Source organism: Epinephelus moara, chromosome 1, assembly GCF_006386435.1.
Source record: "Epinephelus moara isolate mb chromosome 1, YSFRI_EMoa_1.0, whole genome shotgun sequence".
Taxonomy (NCBI): domain Eukaryota; kingdom Metazoa; phylum Chordata; class Actinopteri; order Perciformes; family Serranidae; genus Epinephelus; species Epinephelus moara.
The window spans coordinates 30,851,524-30,870,792 of NC_065506.1; the positions used below are offsets into that span (position 1 = coordinate 30,851,524).

General features: G+C 40.5%; 1 protein-coding gene across 2 annotated transcripts in view; it reads right to left on the bottom strand.

Moving 5' to 3' along the window:
* The window catches only part of acsf3 (acyl-CoA synthetase family member 3), a 44,041-nt gene extending 25,198 nt beyond the window's left edge, over positions 1-18,843 (bottom strand). The window contains exons 1-5 of one of the 2 annotated variants that reach the window (XM_050051485.1): positions 18,765-18,843; positions 15,771-16,566; positions 11,722-11,877; positions 7,316-7,470; positions 5,589-5,734 (exon numbers count right to left, since the gene is read on the bottom strand). In XM_050051485.1, coding sequence (XP_049907442.1) covers positions 5,589-5,734; positions 7,316-7,470; positions 11,722-11,877; positions 15,771-16,493 — 1,180 coding nt within the window. In that variant the 5' untranslated portion in view covers positions 16,494-16,566; positions 18,765-18,843. Of the gene's footprint in view, positions 1-5,588; positions 5,735-7,315; positions 7,471-11,721; positions 11,878-15,770; positions 16,567-16,954; positions 16,975-18,764 lie in introns of those variants that run through there. The other variant, XM_050051492.1, reaches the window with a different exon arrangement.
* Between the last annotated feature and the right edge of the window lie 426 nt (positions 18,844-19,269).

Below are 19,269 nucleotides of genomic sequence, written 5' to 3' on the forward strand. Positions count from 1 at the left end.
AAACACCGTTCCGACTGGGGCTGTGTCCAACGTTTCTGTAACTTTCCAAAACCGACAATCTAACATTCACACACTTTACGCTGTGATTGGACAACTGCGTGGAGGTGAGAAAGGAGCCAGGGTTTGAACTTCACTGTCTAGCTCTCTTTCTGATCGAATCTTAAGATCACCTTTGACCACCATGTTACAGAGTTCTTCAAGTCCTGTTTCCTTGAGCTAAGAAATAAAGCAAAAATCAGATGTGTTATTTTTAATGGATCTTGAACTATTAACTCACACTTTCATTTTCTCCCGTCTAGGTTATAGCAATTTCCAACACAAGTGCCTCAGTCAAGGAGCTCTAAATCATTTACAGCTGCTTCAAAATGCAGTTGCTGAACTATTAACTAGAACTTGCCGTTGATCCCACATTACACCCATTCTTGCATCCCTCCAATGGCTTCCTGTAACACTCTGAATAAACTACATGATCTTGTTGATTATATTCAAAGCACTGCATGGCCTTGCCTCCAGTTACATTTCTGATCTTCCTGTTCCTTGTTCTATTTCTCAACCACTCAGATCCTCAGTTCTGCCTTTCATCCATCCCCCACTCAAACTGCAAAACAAAAGCTGATCTTGCATTCGCTATTTTAGCTCCAGGCCTCTGAAATTATCGCCGCCAATCTATCAGGTTTGCTGAATCTTTGGATTGTCTTAAGCGGCTACTAAAAGCCCAGCTTTACGGGCAAATCTTTCTGTAGATCTTCATCCCTGTGTTATGTCTTGTCTTCCTGTGCTATAGTTTTGCGTTCCTGTCATTGTGCTGTGTTCTATGTTCTGATTCATGTATACTTAATTCATAATTAATTCATTTGTTATTTTCACGTGTATGTGTCAAGCACTTTGTAATCGCATTTTGAAAGGTGCTACATGGATCAAGCTGGCCTTTAACGTAAAGTTCGACCTTCCCACCCCCACAAGGTCTGGGAACACAGCAATACTGCAGCGTTGATGGAGAATGAACAGTTAAACCAGATTATCTACACTGATAAACTTATGATAAACACCGAGTTTAGGAAGTGATTCTACTGTATTTCTTTGTTTTCAATCCAAATCTGTTTGGCTGATGTCTAATCATATGACAGCTTCAGTTTTTGCCCCATCAGACTATGCGATTATTAATGTTAATATTATTAGCAATCAGAAAGATGTCCGAAACCATGGAACTAATGCTGAAGGTCTAAAAGAACTGGATTGCCCTTTAAAACAAACCTGGTAAATCAGAGATTACAAAACCCAAACAAAAAAAAAAAAGTCTTGTCCACTTTTCCTTTGATCGAGTGAAGAGGTGTAGACAGAGCAATCTTGCTCGAGTTCTTCACCCCGTCCAGCAAAAACACTGCCATCTACGAAATGACAAAAACAGACTCGTCTCCCTCAATGACAAAGTCTCAGAAATCCATTTATGGTTCAACTGAGGGAATCTCTCTCCCCCATCTACGCCCTCCTCCATCATCATTTTTTTCCCTCTCATGTCAGGAGCTGTAGAAATCTCGGAGACTTTGTGGCATTCGGGCCGCGATGATTCAACAAGATTGAGGGCCATTTTGAGGAGTACAGGCAGCGTATAAATGCGACATGCTGGGTGGGAAAAGGTCTCTGTGGAGTGGAGAAAGAAGGACAAAGGTCCAGATAGGATTGTTCTGCAGTCATTCTTCCAAGAAGTTAATGAAAGACATAAAGCTTTGAGCTGGATTACATCTCGAGGAGGATAAGATCTCTCCGTCAGTTAAAAACATGGCAGCACAGTGCGATAATTATAAGATGGAAAGTATGAGGATGAACTAACCTCACATATTTACATCTCAACAAGGGCAATATGACCTAGAAAGCCTCGCTGCTGTTAATCTGGAATGCTCTAAAACTGTAAGATACACAACAAAATCAGGCCAATTAGATGCCCTAAATACAGTATAACATTATTAATACAACTGCTGTCAATAAGTGTATTAAGAGCTGAGTTGTCTGCTACTAAGTTGGCGGAGGGCAGAAAGAAAAGAAAGTGAGTGTGTGTGTGTAACAGAGGTGGAGGGAGAGGGTGACTCCACTCCACTACTCTTCTGAGAGTGTTTCCTGTGGTTGCTATTGATCCATTTTAACCTACTTAAAGACAAGACAAGAACACACTGACACAAACAGGCACGAGCTCACGCCTGCATACACTCACACCTACACAAACACACACATGCACACACGCATACACATGTCTTCCTCTGTGCTGCAGTGGAAACATCAATAGAACCACAGCCATTCTTAATAATCACCAGAGAGGAATCAAACACAGCCTGCTCAGTTTATGCCAAGCATTACCTGACAAACAAAACAAAACAATACCTCAACAAAACAGCAGACAGAGAATTACCCAAGCCACTTGCAAGCTAATTAGCTTTACCTGTAAGAGGAAGAGTTGGCTGGGGAACAGGGGGGAAGGAGGAGGTGGGGAGTGAGAGGGGAAGGGGGGAGGACAGGAGAAGACAGGAGAAGAAAGAAACCACCACTAGTCTGACCTCATTTCCAGACCTTGCCTTTGTTTCTGCATGTGCGAGGGAGGTGTCGTTGGGATCGTGGGGTTTTACCTGACATCACACCTGAGAGAACTGCCTACGATCAAAACACAACACATGAAGGTGAAGTGCTGAATCAAAGTGGGGAGGGAGGTGGAGCGATATCAGAGATATTTGAGAGATGTGATAGAAAAGAGGAAACTTACTAAGTGTGTGGTCACGCTAATAGTTTGGCTTCTTTCGTCAAATGTGTAGAATAATCAGGGAAAGGTGGCTGAATTAAACAAGCTGTCATTACTGCAGTGGCATCTCATTGGTAGACCTAGGCAATGATGTTGTAGTGTAGGCAAAAGTCTGCACTTTAAACCGCTATCATAAACACTCTGTCAAGAAATGAATCCCCGATTTACCCGTCCCAAGAAACTCAGGAGAAATCCAGTCTGGGTCCTTGGTCGATACCGATGTTCGGCCCAGATTATCTGGTAATGTGACAGATTTTCAGATCCGGTCTTAAACCCCTCAAACTGCAAACTTGTTTGATATTTAGGATTAAAATATGGATGATTAAAGTTAAGAATACGTCAGTGCAAAGCAGTTGACAGTGTTGCCAAGCAACGGTAAACCATCTAGACCTTGAGCTGATATTAGCTAGCACACTGCTGTTGACACATAAAACTGACAGTTAAAATCTCTACTCCTGGTCTCGCTGAAGAGCAGACAACCATGCTAACCGCATCTTTAACATTTTCTCATCCAGATAAATTTAGCCCTCTAACTTTTGCTTTTCTCACTGCAAAGCATTGTTGACAAAAAATCAAGTTGTCTTACCACATCACTCTCCATTTTCTTTATATCAGCTTCCCCAAAAGATCATGTGCAGTGGTGCATTTGTGCTCCCTCTGGCACAGTGATCTGAATAATATTCTGTTGTGTGATGAGCCATTATTTTCAAATCTTGCAGTGTGTGCATGTTCAGAGGATTAGGGCCATGTTAAAGAAAATAAAAATCTTAGATTTCCAGAATAAAGTCGTAAATCTACGAGAATAAAGTCAAAATATTACGAGATTAAACTCATAGTTTTAAGAAAAAAGTCACAGATTATGAACGGAAAGTCGAGTAACATGGTATAAAAAGTGACAAAGTGTGTACAAACAGTGTTGGGGGTTACAGTAATATACATTTTAGCAGTACCGAAGTAATATAATGCGTTACCAACAGGATTTAAGGTGATATTATTACATTTACAATGTCACGTAACGTGGTACCACCCGGGAACTGTTCACACTGAGCCACATCACTCCACTTATGACTGATTCTTGAAATCTACGTTGTTGTTTTTTCTTTCACATGGCCCTAATCCTCCTTCATATGTTTGAGATTGGAGAGAAGAACATCTGTGACGTTTCCTCTCATGTGCGTGACGCAGGCCAATTTCAAAATTGGTTAAAATTTTAAAGCGGTGATCCTAGACTTTAGGGGGCCTCAGGCCAAGAAGCTCATCGAGGCCCTGACAGTTATACCGTTGTTTGAATGATAGTTACAGGTAGCTAGCTGACTGTCTTAACTAACGGTATCCAGCTGTCCTACGGTTGCTAAAAATGGGCCGCATTTAGGGGGGTTTGGGGTAGTGGCAGTGCGCTGTATAGTGCATCAAGGGGGCTCATTTTCCCAAATTTTTTTGAGGAGCCCCAAACATTGACTGGGTTGCCTCTTTTGATGATTTGATACTGTAAGTCTGAGTTGGCTTTTGACGTGGGCCTGGGGGCCATTTTAGTAAAATGACAGAAAGCCAGGGGCCAGTTGATAAACAAACATTGATATTTAATATATAAATAATTTTCTCTGACCTCTGTCAGTGGGTCTGGGGGATCCTCCCCTGCACTTTTTTTTTTTTAAATAAATAAACAAGCTCTATTTTGATGCTAATGCACCCTGGCACCTTATTAACATTCAAAATACAAAAAAATTCCCAGTGCAAATCAATTTATTTTCATTTTAAATTAGAAAATGGTCGGCAGGCCATCTGGCATCCTATCGGGCCGTAATTTGACTATCACTGGTCTATAAACTAGATGTCCAGAGGCTCTGAATAAAAACTGGCCCTGTTTTGATAGACACCCAGCAGATTTCACCAACAATTCACCAAAACCACACATAATGAGATGTGCTATTAGCAGCTGCTCCACAAAAAGTTCAACTTTGGAAAAGAATGGAAAACAAAATCCCTACACCTCTGCTCTGTGAAGTCATTTTTATTTTAATTAATCTCCATGAAAGCCGCAAACTCTGTCTAAAACCACACTTCCTACCCACGTTTCTTGGACACACATTTTTTTTATCTATTTAATGTGATTATAGTGAAAGAAATCACTGATTGCAAGTTTGTTGACTGATAATCAGAAGCTAGCAAATTTTAAAAAGTAATGCCAGCTACACATAGGGCTTAATTACTACACAGCAACAACAAACAAAAGAGGTAACAATGATGTTATTTTTTTCCTCTTTCAGCCTAAAATAACAAATTTCAGACTGATATTTTAGAAGTGCATAACATTCACATTTGGTTTGGTGCTGTAATTCACCTTTATTGATGTTCATACCAGTTAAGAGCACACGAGAAAATGTTGCCCTTGGTTTGTTTTGTCATAAAGAGGTTTTTAAGCTGCTGTAACTGCTGATTACCAGACGCCAAACACGTCTTGAAATGAACGCTTTGTTCTGGCTTCATTTCCTGCCGTTGATCCAGGAGTTGGGTTGTAACCTCACCACAGTTGGCTTGGAGAAAGACCAAGACCTGCATCTTCAGCTGTCTCAGTGCCGTTAGTGTTTTTGATCCCTGAGGTCGCATGACATGATTGTTATCAACCAGTGTAAAGGAGTCAGAATAAGCAACTCTCAACACAGGTAGAGTGTGACTGTAGTTTACTCACATCTTACTTTTACTGGTAGTAAAAGAAGTATATGTGTGTGTGTGTGTGTGTGTGTGTGTGTATGTGTTTGTGTGTGCGCATCAGTGTATCCAGCCGGTCAAACTTGTGTACCTGGGATGCGTTGGCCCTTAAGAGGGTTGGACAGTGCCATGCCGATCTCTGTCATGCCGTAGCGTTCTAGCAGTGTGTGTCCTGTAATCTCCTCCCAGCGCTGCAGAGTGGGCAGAGGGAGAGCAGCGGAGCCTGAAACCATCAGCCTGGGGAGGGAGAGAGAGAGAGAGAGTGGGAGGGAGAGGGTCAGACATGAGGGAAACACACCAGGCTCTGAAGAACATATTCCAGGGTTATTCTATTCTGACTTTGTGAAACACGTCAATTAAAGTCAGGAATGGAAATTAACTGGGGATCAGTGTAATGATTGATTTGAAAGTTTAGGAAATTTCTGAGAAACATGAAAAGAGGACTAAAAAAAAAAAATTAGGAAGGCCATTTTTGTACATCCACAGTTCATAATATGTGCTGCACAGGCACATCTGAAAAATCAATACAGCATAGAACATCACAATATTTTTGTTTGACAATATTGTATCTTCACACAGTGCCAAGTATCGATTTCTTTATTATTAATATTATAGATGCAAATTAAACTTTAGATAGCCGACTTGAATAATATAATTAGCTGCTTTTTCAGTCCACTACATACATTTTGCTGCAAAAAAATGACTGAAGTGAGACGAACAGACTGAAAACTTTTTCTTATTTGATGAAACAGATGTTGATTAAGTTTTCCTTTAGGGAAATAATTTGCAGGTGTAATAATTTGCAACATATTTTATCGCAATGCTCAGCATATCGCAGCACATTTAAAATTCACAATAATATTGTATCATGACCGAAGTATCGTGATCATATTGTTTCGTGGAGCGTCTAGTTATTCCCACTCCTAGTTATTTTGGGAGTAAAGAAGTTGGGAATTTTGTCCACGGTGTTCCTGGTCAAAAATGCTGCAGCATATCAAGAGGCAATAAAATGCCATCTAAAAACAAAAGCAAATAGCCATTTTGATTTGCATGCACACATATATACAGACACCAACTTCACTGCTCCTTGACAAAGATTGTACCAGATGCCTTTTTTTGCAGCTCCAGCTCCAGCATTGGAGCTGCTATTGAGGTTTTCAAATGAAGCTTTGAATGGCTGTCATCATATCATATAACATTTAAAATCCTCAAACAAAATCCTCGGTTTGAATGACCCGATCCCTTTGTGTGCAGCAAGCGAGAGAGCAAATAGTTTGTTGACCACAGTGAAAATGTAGTTGAGGAGGAATATTTTGTTAGATAAAAACATGTTGACTTTTTTTCCAATATATTTTGACTTCACAGTGCTTTGAAGTTATTGGAAATGAGTTGATAACAATCCCAAACAGCCACCGCATTATTCTACAAACAGTAATGTACTAATGATATTAGTGTAGGCTATCTTCTTATCTGCAACTGTGCAGAAACACCCGTTTTAAACAGAATAAATTGACATGCTATATGGTAGCTATCAAATGTCGATTTAGAATTTGAATGTCAATGTTATGAATTACGCTCAGAAGCTCAAATTATTCAGAACAGCCCCACTTGGTAAAAAATCTCCTTTAGGTGCCTGCTATCATTTCGTGACAACCATTTAATGACACTTTCAGTTGTCTAGGGAAGCAACTTTATATTTCCCCATGTCTTTATAACGGCTTTTCCATTAATTTGTCCCCAGTCTTTACATACACACATGCACATATGTGTATCCATACACCAACCCATGAGTAAGCAATCTGTCACTGATGTCAGTACCTGATCCTCTCTTTGCAGACCGCTTTGACAAAGTCCTTGACGTGAGGCTGTGTGAAGTGCTGATCATAGTACTGGATCAGCTTAGAGTATATAGTTGGCACGGCCATGAACACATTAACCAGGGGAGCCTTGGAGCTCAGCAGCATCTCCCACACCTGGGACACAGAGAGAGAGAGAGAGAGAGAGAGACAGAAAGAGAGAGATAAGCACAACATATAAGCGAACAGGGAGTGAGGGAGAGAGGCAGATAAGAAAAGGCGGAAAAAAAGGAAAGCGGTGTATCTAATGGACGGGGCCATGCAAACTAAATTATTACATCCAGGTTCATCCCATTAGCACATGTGAAAAGTGCCATTTTTTTCATTTATTTGATGTAAATGGCAGAGTAAGGTCCAGACAGTACCCTCATATTAAACCTGTCAACACAACGCCAAAAAAAGACAAGAAAGAAAATCAAGATTTGTAAAGGTCAGGAGGAGGAAAACAGCAGACTGCTGAAGGGCAGAGCCGGCACGTCGGCCAGTTAAAAGGCCTTCTGTACGGCTACTTTTGACAAATGTGCTTTTTGACTGTTGCAGAGGGAGCCGCTCACATCCTCCGCTGCGGCGAGCAGGCTGCTTTAAAACACGACGGCGTTAATGTACATAAACATACATCGTGAACTACGTGCACATATAAAAAATACTGTTCAAATATCACATAAACTCACTTGTTCAAGGACAAAGCTATTTTACACACCCCGCCCCACTCACTCCCTCTCATCCCTCACACACACACACAAACACACAGTCTGGGTACATCACAGTAGACGATGGGAGGATGGGAACGACAGCATGAATTAAGTGAAGGTGAACGACAGCTTCTCTAAGTCCTGTCCCCCCCCCCCCCCCCCCCCCTCCCCGGGAGACAAACGCTCCTCCCCAGCTGTCTCCGATTCCCCTCCCCTCTCAGTCTACTTATCCTCACTTCTTCTTCTTCTTCTTCTTCTCCTTCTTTCATTCTGCCTCCATTCCCCGAGTGCTTCTTTTTCATTCTCTACTTTCATCTCTGACCCCCACATCTTCCCTTCATCTTTCTCTCTTTCTCTCTCCCCTTCGCTCCCTATCTCACATTCACTTACCTCCTCTCTCCATTTCGTAATTTCCTGCTTCGCTGCCTCTGCAGTCTCTCTCACCCTCTTTCTCTCTTTCACACACACACACACACACACACACACACACACACACACACACACACACACACACACACACACACCTAGACACATACTCACACACAGAAAGATGCAGTCTCTCCCATCATCCCTCTCACCTACAGTAGCACCACATCCTTCTTAATGTGCCAACAATTTCTAAACTCTTCCTTCCGCTTCTCCACAGAGTCACCTCGTCGTAGACTAATCTATTATCTATCTAACTTCTCTCACCTCCTCTGCGTCTCATAAACAAACATAACTAAGATTTATAAGCAAATAGCGCTGAAATGATCAAGACTTTTCAACAGTCCAATTAGATCCCTATCTCGTTCCTCACAATATCATTATAAGTTAATATTAAAAAACTGTGGGGGCTTCATGGTTCACCTGTACACACACAGAATAAAACTTTGTGCAGAGGGAAGGATTAGTGACTGAGTGTGCCCTGACCATTCTGGGTGGTGTCTATCAAGTGCAGTGGAGCGCTTCCACCAAGTCCAGACTGGAGGGGAGAGGAAAGCAATTTATGTCCGTCAAAGAGCTGGCCTCCACCTAGGGGACAGGATGTGATGAGAGCCGAGGGCCATGGCCTGCATCCTAAACAACTCTATGATCTGCTCGGGGCTCAACAGTAAACATGGGACTCAAATAGATTTGCTAATTCCTCTGGAGAAGGGCTGGATGTTGAACGTTGACGTGACTGCAGCACTGAGTATTGAAAACTGTCAAGTATCAAAAGTTTGCATTAATGCTCGGTCAGATCTTTAATCTAATTTACTTAGTTGTTCATTAGCTATCATAATTGCATTAATTTTACACTGCGTTTAAGTTAGGAAAGTTTTTGTGCAGTGGTTTGTGTTAAAACTAAATTAAACACTGATGTGTTTGGTTCATTTTGTTAAAAAGAAAAAAATCCTCAATGTAAGGTATCAAAAAAGGCATAGTTTTGGAATTGGCCATAGACTTTATAATATAATGGACACAGCTAGTGACTGATTAGTTGGTGACTGATTAGTTTATGTAAGAGTTCGGTATTTCTGCCATCTTGGTTTGTTGGAGTCAGAGGCAACCATAGCTGGATAACAAGGTGGAGCAGTTGGAGGAGTGAGGGGTCGATCTGACTAACAAGAAATTACGCTATAGGGTCGCTACGAAGTCTCGGAACCAAACCACGGCGACATCGTGTTGCTCCACTATGTGATTTAAGACAGCATGCCAGCATCGTGGAATCAGAAGAGGTGTGACAGGTGTGACATGTAGCACAACAGCGTCGGCCTCTAGTGTGACATATAAAATTTGCGCGGCAATAACAATCATTTACCATCCTTGTTATATGGCAGTCACACAGTGCCATGTATCAACTAATATGACAAATACAAATTAAACTTTAGGTAACCCGTGTGACCAATGTAATCAGTTAGTTTTTCACTCCACTAGATACATTTTGCTGCAAAAAAAAAAACAAAAAAAAAAATGACTGAAGTGAGATGAACAGACTGAAAACTTTTCCTTATTAGATAAAACAGATGTTGACAAAGTTTTCCTTTTGGGACATAATTTATAATTGAAAAAGGGTGATAAATCGTAATATATTTTATCTCAATACTCAGCATATTGCAACATATTAAAAATAATAATAATAACAATAATTCTGTATCTTGACTTATGTATCGATATAATATCGTATCGTGGATCCTGATGATTCCCACCCCTAAAGTATAATAAAGGAGAGAACACAGGACAATGAAAATTAGAGTGTTTTAAACAACTGTTAGTACAGCTATGTGCTCTCAGAAGAGTTCTGGAAACAGTGAGCATACATTAGCGCTTTAAAAGCCATCCAGAGACGGCAAAAAGAGTTTGCAGTGGTCTTTGCAACAAATGCAATGTTACATCATCATTTATTCACTGAATCTGTTTCCATTACACTTAGCTGCATTAACCTTTTATTGATACACCTCTCTCAAGCGTAATCAAATTTTTCTGTGATATTTCGAGACATTTTTTGTGTTCCTACTCAGGCTTTTTTTAGGCCTCCCTTTAATTAGATATCACAATAATGTCTGTGACAACCTATTTTCTAATGTGTTAATAAATAATTTCCTCACGATTAATCATAATGTTAACTGCTGTGATGAAGTAGTCTGTGTTTATTCAAATGTAAAACAAGAAATCTGACCGGTGCTGTCGTGTGAGCCCCAGGAAGAGTCTCTGCCCCATTTGAAATAGACTTATAAGCGCTTTACTGGATCACAATTCCTGCACTGAAAATTTTTGTCACTATCTCCAGGCGAAATCAGAAAAAATCAATGCTGGCCTCTGCTGCCTAGGCTACCCTTCAGAGATCTTAGGGGATAGAAGAGACAGACTATCGATCACTTCATCAATGTACTGTTACTTCAGGAGGAGGAGAATAAAGGCTTTTTTCTGAGGGTGAGAGGAGGGGTTTTGTGGTTTGGTACACAAGGTCAGGGATAACAGCTGAATACTGATAGCTTTTACAGTGTAGCAATACCCATGTTGACAGATACATATGTCCTTTCAAGACCTTCCCTTTCCATCTACCTTTGCCGCCATTAAACTGTAGAGATCCTGACGTATAAACCAAAACACCCAACAATGCAAAACGTGGACATCTACACCCCTATATGTTCCAAAACTACACCACACACACATACACACACTTAGCACCCCATCTTCCCCTCCCTTCTCAGGGCCAAACAAGCACCATCATCCTTCAATGTCAGCTCATCGATTGATCCGCTGCTTAAGCCCCTGCCGTGAGTCGGCATTGGTCAGATACAAAGCCACACAAGGCAATTCATCACTGAGCCCCAAACACTTAGTTTGACAGTCAGAGAGGGAGGAGGAGGAGGAGGGACTGACAGAAGGAGAGAGGAGGAGGAGACGAAACGGGGGAGAGAGGAAGGAGAAGAAAAGTGGAAGGGGAAAGGGAAACACTGACAGAGAAAGAGGGAGTGACGTGGAAAGAGCTGAAGGTCTTTTTCAGCACAGCAGCACCCTGCCCACACAGGACTTCTACATCTGAAATACTCCTTAGCCTCACTGTCAATGATAGCTGCGCTCTCATAGTCACCTCCTGAGCCTTACAGCTGTGCAACTGCCTCTGTTGTTCAGGTGTGTTAATGAAAATGTGTGCTGCACCAAGAGAAAGAGTAACAAGCTCGAGACAGAGACAGAGTGCAGTGGAGACCTTCTGAGGCTGGAATTCAGGCAGCATGACGCAGGTGGCGCCCACCCAGAGCGGGCACAGCAGCTTGTTAACGATGCCATGCACGTGGTGGAGCGGCAAGGTGTGGAGGATGACATCATCTCTGGACCACGCCCACTCTGAAACCAGACACTGGACCTGATGGTGACAGCAGGAAAGAGAGAGCGGGATCAGCAACCTCAGTCAGCTTCCACTGCTGCAGACATTTGTTACAATATTTTGTGGTGGTGTGTTGCAGTTCAGTTGTTTAACTTCTTGTACCTATTTCCCTCTAAACTGCTGTATTCACAACTCAATTAGTAATTTCCTGCTGCTGCAAGAATGACTTCTGACAACCCCTGCGGACAATGAATTTGGTTACAGTTGAGAGCATTACAATAACTCAAAGTTATTATGAAATAACCGCATTATGGTCTACTGAGACTCCTGTTAGTGGAGAAATCTCCATACAGCTCTGCAACAATTAATTTCTCCCTGCGTGATGTGCAAACTGTTAGTATAGAAAGAAACACCAAAAATTTGATGTTAATCATTCATGTTTTGAAATGCTTTCATTATACCTGCTCTGAAATTGAGTATCTCAGCATGATGTCATGTCATTGTATGTTTGTAGCAGGTTGCAGGAATAAAAAAAAAATCCTCAGCAAACAACAAAATAGGCACAATTCACTTAGGCATGTTTTCATTGTTTAAGTGTTGCACATTGAAGAAGCCAGTTGTTATTATGCAATACCACGTTTTAAGTGTTATCATATAAGGCCTAAATAGTACATGGTGGATTGCTTGACTGTTTCTCACAGAAAATGACCCCTCAGTTACTGCAGGAATGAGGGATACTGAAGAAGTATTTCACAGCTGGAGAGATGCTCTTCTTATAAAAATGTCTGTGCAGTTGATTGACGCAAATACTTTTGATATTGGTGCTACACGACAAGAGAAAACAGAGACAAAGGGCGATGGAATTTGCTTTTTCCCAAGAGGTGGAAAACCTACAACTACCAGATTGCACTATGCCACACTGGGCCAATAAATGCTCACGCTGTTGGGTTATGTAATGCGAGTTGCTCGTCCGCACAATATGGCGGCCAGCCTCTAACAAACATTCTCATATTATAGTTAAACAGTAAGTTAAAACACATAAATAGGCAATGCAGTATGTGTTTTAGTGTTTGATCTGAGTATTTTTAGCCCTCATTTTTCACAATAAAGGAAACAGTATGGCACCCACTTCATGTTCGCAAACTCTCATATTACAGGTAAACTGTGCACTAAAATATGATTCTAAAGGCATTATGGGTGATAAATAGGCAACAGAGAACCAAAATCTTGGTTTATTTTCAATCAGCACTGCCTGGTTTTACAGTTTGATCAAAGTTTGAGACAGACAGAGTGAGCCTGTGGTGGCGGGCATACAAAACATGAGGAATTACAATCTGTAGTTTGGGCAACAGCCCTGGGGCCAGCAAAAATCAGCTGGATTATTGCAAATGAGCAGGGAGATCTGTGCACCAGCAGAATAGATGTAGGCTAAGTCTATCACAGATCATGTACTGTACACATACGACCCACATTGTTGTATTACAAAGCTGGTTGAAATCTCCCTTTAATGTCTTATTTCTTCTTATTGTTCAGGATGTCACTTTACAACGGTTTATGTGATTTCTAAAGGCTGCAAATGTCTGATACATAATGGACCTCATCTTTTTTAAAACAAAAGTACAATATGTTCAGGCATATTTTTGTACAGCGAAAAAGGGAACGTTGGTGCCGTGAGTCAGTGAGTTTCAGGCACTTCTTCCCTTCATCATTTGCTTTTAGTCTTGGATTAAGGTAAATGAAAATTTGTATCAAAAATGCATTGTAATTTCAAACTAGTAAAGTCAATTTTATTTACATGACTCAAAACCACAAATATGTCTTATACAACACATAACACCTTCCATCCTCAGACTCCACCAACTCGCCATTCAGGTTCACGCTGTTGCCAAAATTAGATTTGAGTATGGGGGGCATGGAAACTGACTGAACTTTATCCTGTGTCTGTTAAAAGACTTTTATGTTTCAGACTGTGAATATCAAGTTATGAAGAGGTACTTTAAATTTAGTGTATTGCAATAGGCTTAATCTAAATACTGCTTTTGTGAAACTTATACTGTTCAAGCCCTGTTGAGGCTGGGTGGCTTAGAGATGTATTAAATTGCATATGTATATATATATATATATATATATATATATATATATATATATATATATATATACATATTGTACATATTCTATATGATGTATATGAATATGATATACCATAATGTAAATCATGCCAAAAAATCAGTATATATATTCATATCTCCAAGCTTAAATGTGGTAGTTATATAGTAAATTTATTTTCCTTTCCAGTTTGCCTCAAGTCTTTATCCACATTAACCTGACGGAGGAGCTTTCCAGGAACTCTGACAACCTGATGTTGCTGCCTTCCAGGAAAAAGGACAGACTCACTTAATCACTCACTCGCTCAGTCACTTCCCAGGGCCAACCAGAGACAAATCAGGATCTGCCTTCTTTCAGAGGGATTTCATTTTCCACACTATCGGAAATGTAGGTCAATTTCTCTTAAAAATATACAGGAAAATCTTCGGAGATCTCTAATGGCATAAATTAGTGATTATTCAGAAAACTCGACTGGAACAAAAGAGGGATGATGCTAATCAGGGAGTCTAATGTGGGTGTGAGGATGTCTGAATACTTCTTGCACTCAGAAACATGCATACATTTTATGTATCTCCATTTGTTGGAACTCAGGCTTCGTAATCTCTGCCTGTGCTGCATGAAATATCAAATGCCATGTTTTAAATAAATCAAACTCGGAAAACAAACGTGGACAGCATGAAAAAGATTATGCAAATTTGTTGAAAAAGTAGATTTCTGACTTCGGAGGCGCTGGTGTCTGAGCTTCCTACAAGCGACTGAATGCACTGAAGCGTTTACACTTCCCATCCCCTAAATATTGTGGTGACTACAAACATTGTATGACATTAAATCTTTAAAAAGGTAAGTTTAATAAAGTCCCCTTGTATAAATTTAACATTAGCTAACACAGAAACTATGGTGAACAAAAAACATCTTTTTCATTCCTTTACTGTAACTGTTAATTCTGGTAGGGGTCATGGGGGGCCTGGAGCCTGTCCCAGCTGACACTGGGCGAGAGGCGGGGTACACCCTGGACAGGTCGCCAGACTATCACAGGGCTGACACGTGGAGACAGACAACCATTCACACTCACATTCACACATACGGACAATTTACATTCACCAATTACCCTTGCCTGCATGTCTTTGGCCGGAGTACTGGGAGAAAACCCACGCTGGCAAGGGGAGAACATGCAAACTCCACACAGAAGGGCTCCCCCAAACATGCCATGTTGGTTGTGGGGTCTGTGTCATGTTGTGGGAGTGACCTTGTAGCCCCTGTTCCCCAGTATAGTGGAAGAGTAACTGCATATTTATGTGTAAAAATGTGAAAAGTCCTGTTAGTAACGTTGGAATTCAAACTATTTCAGCCACGTCTGCCTTTGAGCGAAATATTGTCTTATTTGTGTCACCTCATAAAGGAGTAACAGCACACACTCAAATAACATACCTGTTTTCCTTGTCTACATGTCAGCACTGAAAATGGAGTTTCTGAAAATCTAACCCTAGATGGACTTTTACAAAAGGTTTGTTTTCAGTGACCTAAAACTCAGTTTGCATGTGGACAAAAGGTAAAAATGCAGTGAAATGGCTGCATTGTAGAAAGACCAGAGAGTTCACAAACAACCCACACTGCTCATTACTTTAATTAGCCACAGCTTTTTTAGTCCATTAGCACAAGCTGTTCCATCTCCTGCTATGTCAAGGCTGTGAACCAACCATTTCACTGCTGATAAACATGACCTGTTCATTAAACTAGAAGCCTGTGAGCCTATGACAAAAAGGAGTTAAAAGATGTCATTTACTTTATGTTTTCAATGTAATTATGGTTTAAAAGACAACATTTACCATGGCTTGGATGCTGCTGTGTGTATGTAGAACTCCCTTGGGTCTCCCTGTGGTACCACTGGTGTAGATGATCATAGCTGGTCGATCAGCCCAGTCTGTGATGCCTCCTTTCTCCTTCTCCTGGGTGTCTACTTCATCTAAATTGCTCAGGTCAGAAGTCGGGGGCAGTGTCAAGCATGGCAGCCCCAGCCTCTGTGCCAGTGGCTCAAGGGTTTCAGCATAGGGATGCCCTGCCACCAGCAGTGAACTCTGGGAGTCAGAGATGATGTACTCCAGCTCAGATTCAGGGTGCTTTCGGTAAAGTGGCACCGCCGTCCCACCACTCATCCAAGCCGCCCACTGTGCCACTGTATAGGAAGCATCATTGGCACACAAGAAGGAGATTCGTTTTCCTCCCAGACCCCCAAAGTCAGAGTTGAGAGCGGTGCTGATTCTACCCGCAAGACCTAAGCTGCTGCAATACAGCTGCTTGTAGCTGTGACTGCCACTGCTGTCTATGATAGCAAGCTTATCTCCAAATGCTGGGGCTTTGGTAAACACTGGCCTCTGGTTTATCCTTGATGACGGTGCTGTAGTCCATCTATGAGCCCCTCTTTGAACCACAGCTCCCAGTAGCCATTGCCCTGGCTTTGATGGGATACAAGTTCTGTGAAGAGGGGCTTTCCAGTGAGGTAATGTCCACTTCAGAGAGTGACAGGCGGCAGCAACGACTCCTGACAGCATGTTTGAGCTGCTCAGACCCTCCAGAGTCAGAACCTCAGGATGGCTCCATCCTCAGCCTCTTGCATCCAGACATCTGTGAGTTGACAGGAAAAAGGATTAGTTTTATCAAGCAACAGACAGAGTTTGACATCTTTCCCTGAAGGCAAAATACCATATGAATCCAAGTATCCTCCTGACGTCCTTCTGTAATATTTAATTTGACCAATTGGCAATCACTTTTCCTTCACTTTCATTCATCTAGCATTGCACTAATTAACACAAGTTCAGTGCACATGGTTTCAATTTATTGCTTCTATCACTTAGCGAATAGAAAAAGGGACAGGTTGAAAAAATGATTAGTTAATTATTAGAAAAATTAAAGCTGGAAACATTACAAAAGATAGATTGCCAAAATCAAAGCAGCAGAGGCCGAGGAATGCTGACTATTATTCTAAAATATCCTGCATAATGTTGGATCCTACATTTTCCATGATAACACTCATTGCTCCGCATAACTCCAGATTGTAACTCAGACTCCTTGACATCATCAAGACTGTTTTGGTCAGACTTTGGGAAGCTCCCACCAGAGTCACAGAGTTAATTATATACACGTTCTCAGTGGCATGGGAACACTCTCTGTGATGATTTAACTGCAGTGGAGTGTCTCTTTCTGAGTTTTTGGACTGTTGATCTATCTGAGGAGAGCGTCTGTGTCTGTGTGACTGTCACCACTGTCTATGATCTTTTCTATTTCTAAAGACATGTTTTATATGTTTCTATAAACATATAATAATCAGAATCACTTCTATCAGCCAAGTACATACACATACAAGGACTGTGACTCAGTTTGCTTTTAAAGTGAAATAGATATTCAGCTAAAAACAAGGACAGCAAAGCTAAATCTGCTGATTTGAAGCTAGCTATATAAACTACTAGTTTAACTACATTTTGCAGCAGCTTGCTGGTAGTTCAACTGCAGTTATTTGCAATATGAATCAAATACTTAAGTTACATTTTTGCAATTTTTTGTGTTGTTAACTGGTGAAACTCTGCAAAGAATTTTGGCCCATGAAAGGAAAGGAATGATTTTTTAAATTTTCATTTTACCAATGCTTCTCAACTGTAATTGAACCACCTGCGACAACAAATTAGTTGTTAGTATTTATTATTTTAATCTATTAATAAATGTTAGAATGCTATTTTAAAAGTTACCTGGCTCACTGATCAATAATGACCAATAATGTGGATATCACGACTAAGTGCGTTAAGCCAAGTGTTAAAGCAAATAGAAAAGTCTGGTTAGAAATCACACAGCCAGTAATAATTAATTTTTATTTACTTTATGTGCGATAATTTTAACATAATGTTCATGGCATATGTTGGCACTGCTTGTGTGTGCATTTGTGTGTGTGAATGAATTATATCTTATCCCCTCCTTTATTAGTAATTCATTACTTTTATAATGAGTTCCTTTGTATTCTGTGCATTAAATTTTGTTGTATTTATTTACAATGACAATAAAAGGAACTGACTTGAAATGAATAGTTGATTCATTTACATCACCTTACTGTAATGCAGACATTTTAAAGAACACCATAAATCCAAAATCATGCTACAACAATATCCACAATCGAACACAATATATAGTCTCATATCTCCCAGACCTACTGTGAACAAGCGAGCACTTTTTACAATAAACTAAATTGAGTGGCATTTTTTCTGGCATGTGACTTTTAGTATTATTTAGTTAGAATTTTGTACAACATGCAATTTAGTGTCAATTTGATCAAGGTTACTTTCAACTACTTTTCTAAGTAGCTTCAGTTAACCAAACAAGACTTCTCCTCAGGGTAGCCTCCGAGTTCAACTTCAGCTTCCCCAGTACTGTTATAATGAATATATAAAAACAACACAATGACATTTGTAACCAGTAGATTGTGGATACACTTTTCAAACCTATGACGTTATTCAGTGTAACTGTGCCCACTGAAATTAATGAAACACTGTCGAGTTAAAACAGAAACTAGCGAACTGTTCTTTCTGTTGCTGCCACGAATGTTTGTCAAGTTCAGTAACGTTACCTGTAATTAACCGTTAAGCTAATGTTGACTGCATTTGACATAATGTTAGACAACTGACAGCGAATGACAGAAGACGACCCTGATACGGAACTCAGCCACAAAGTACGGACGAAAAAAATCACGTCTTTACAACAAATAGTACGTGAATATTTCTTATGTTATACCCATGTTCCGCTGTGCACATGTCCCCTAAAATTCATATTTCTCTTACCAATACATGAGCCGGTACGTCTTGTAGTGAAGGACAGCGCAACGGCTTTACTCTTCCGACATGAAACAAACCGCGTCAATGGTTCCTGCCTCGTAAGTACACAGTACGAGTACACAGTAGCTCTTGAGTGGTGACTGAGATTTTAAAAATAGTAATTGTTCGAGAACATTGTGTTTTGTGACTTTAATGACTATTTTACCACTATTTGATTTAAAGGGGAACTATGCCCATTTTCAAAACTCATACACTTACTTTCTATGGTCTGAGACAGCATAAAAATCTAAGTAAAAATTAACATCTCTTTCACAAATCCATAAACTAAAGTGCTAAAACTCAAGTTTATGGTGTCATAAGGCTCCCAATAAACACAAACTGGAATGTTATAGATCAGTGGTTCACAACTGGTGGGTCATGGTCCAAAGGTGGGTCGCAAGTTCATTCTGAATGGACCACAAGTGACTCGAAACGTGTCAAGTTTGTAAAAAACACACTTTATTTTTAAGTA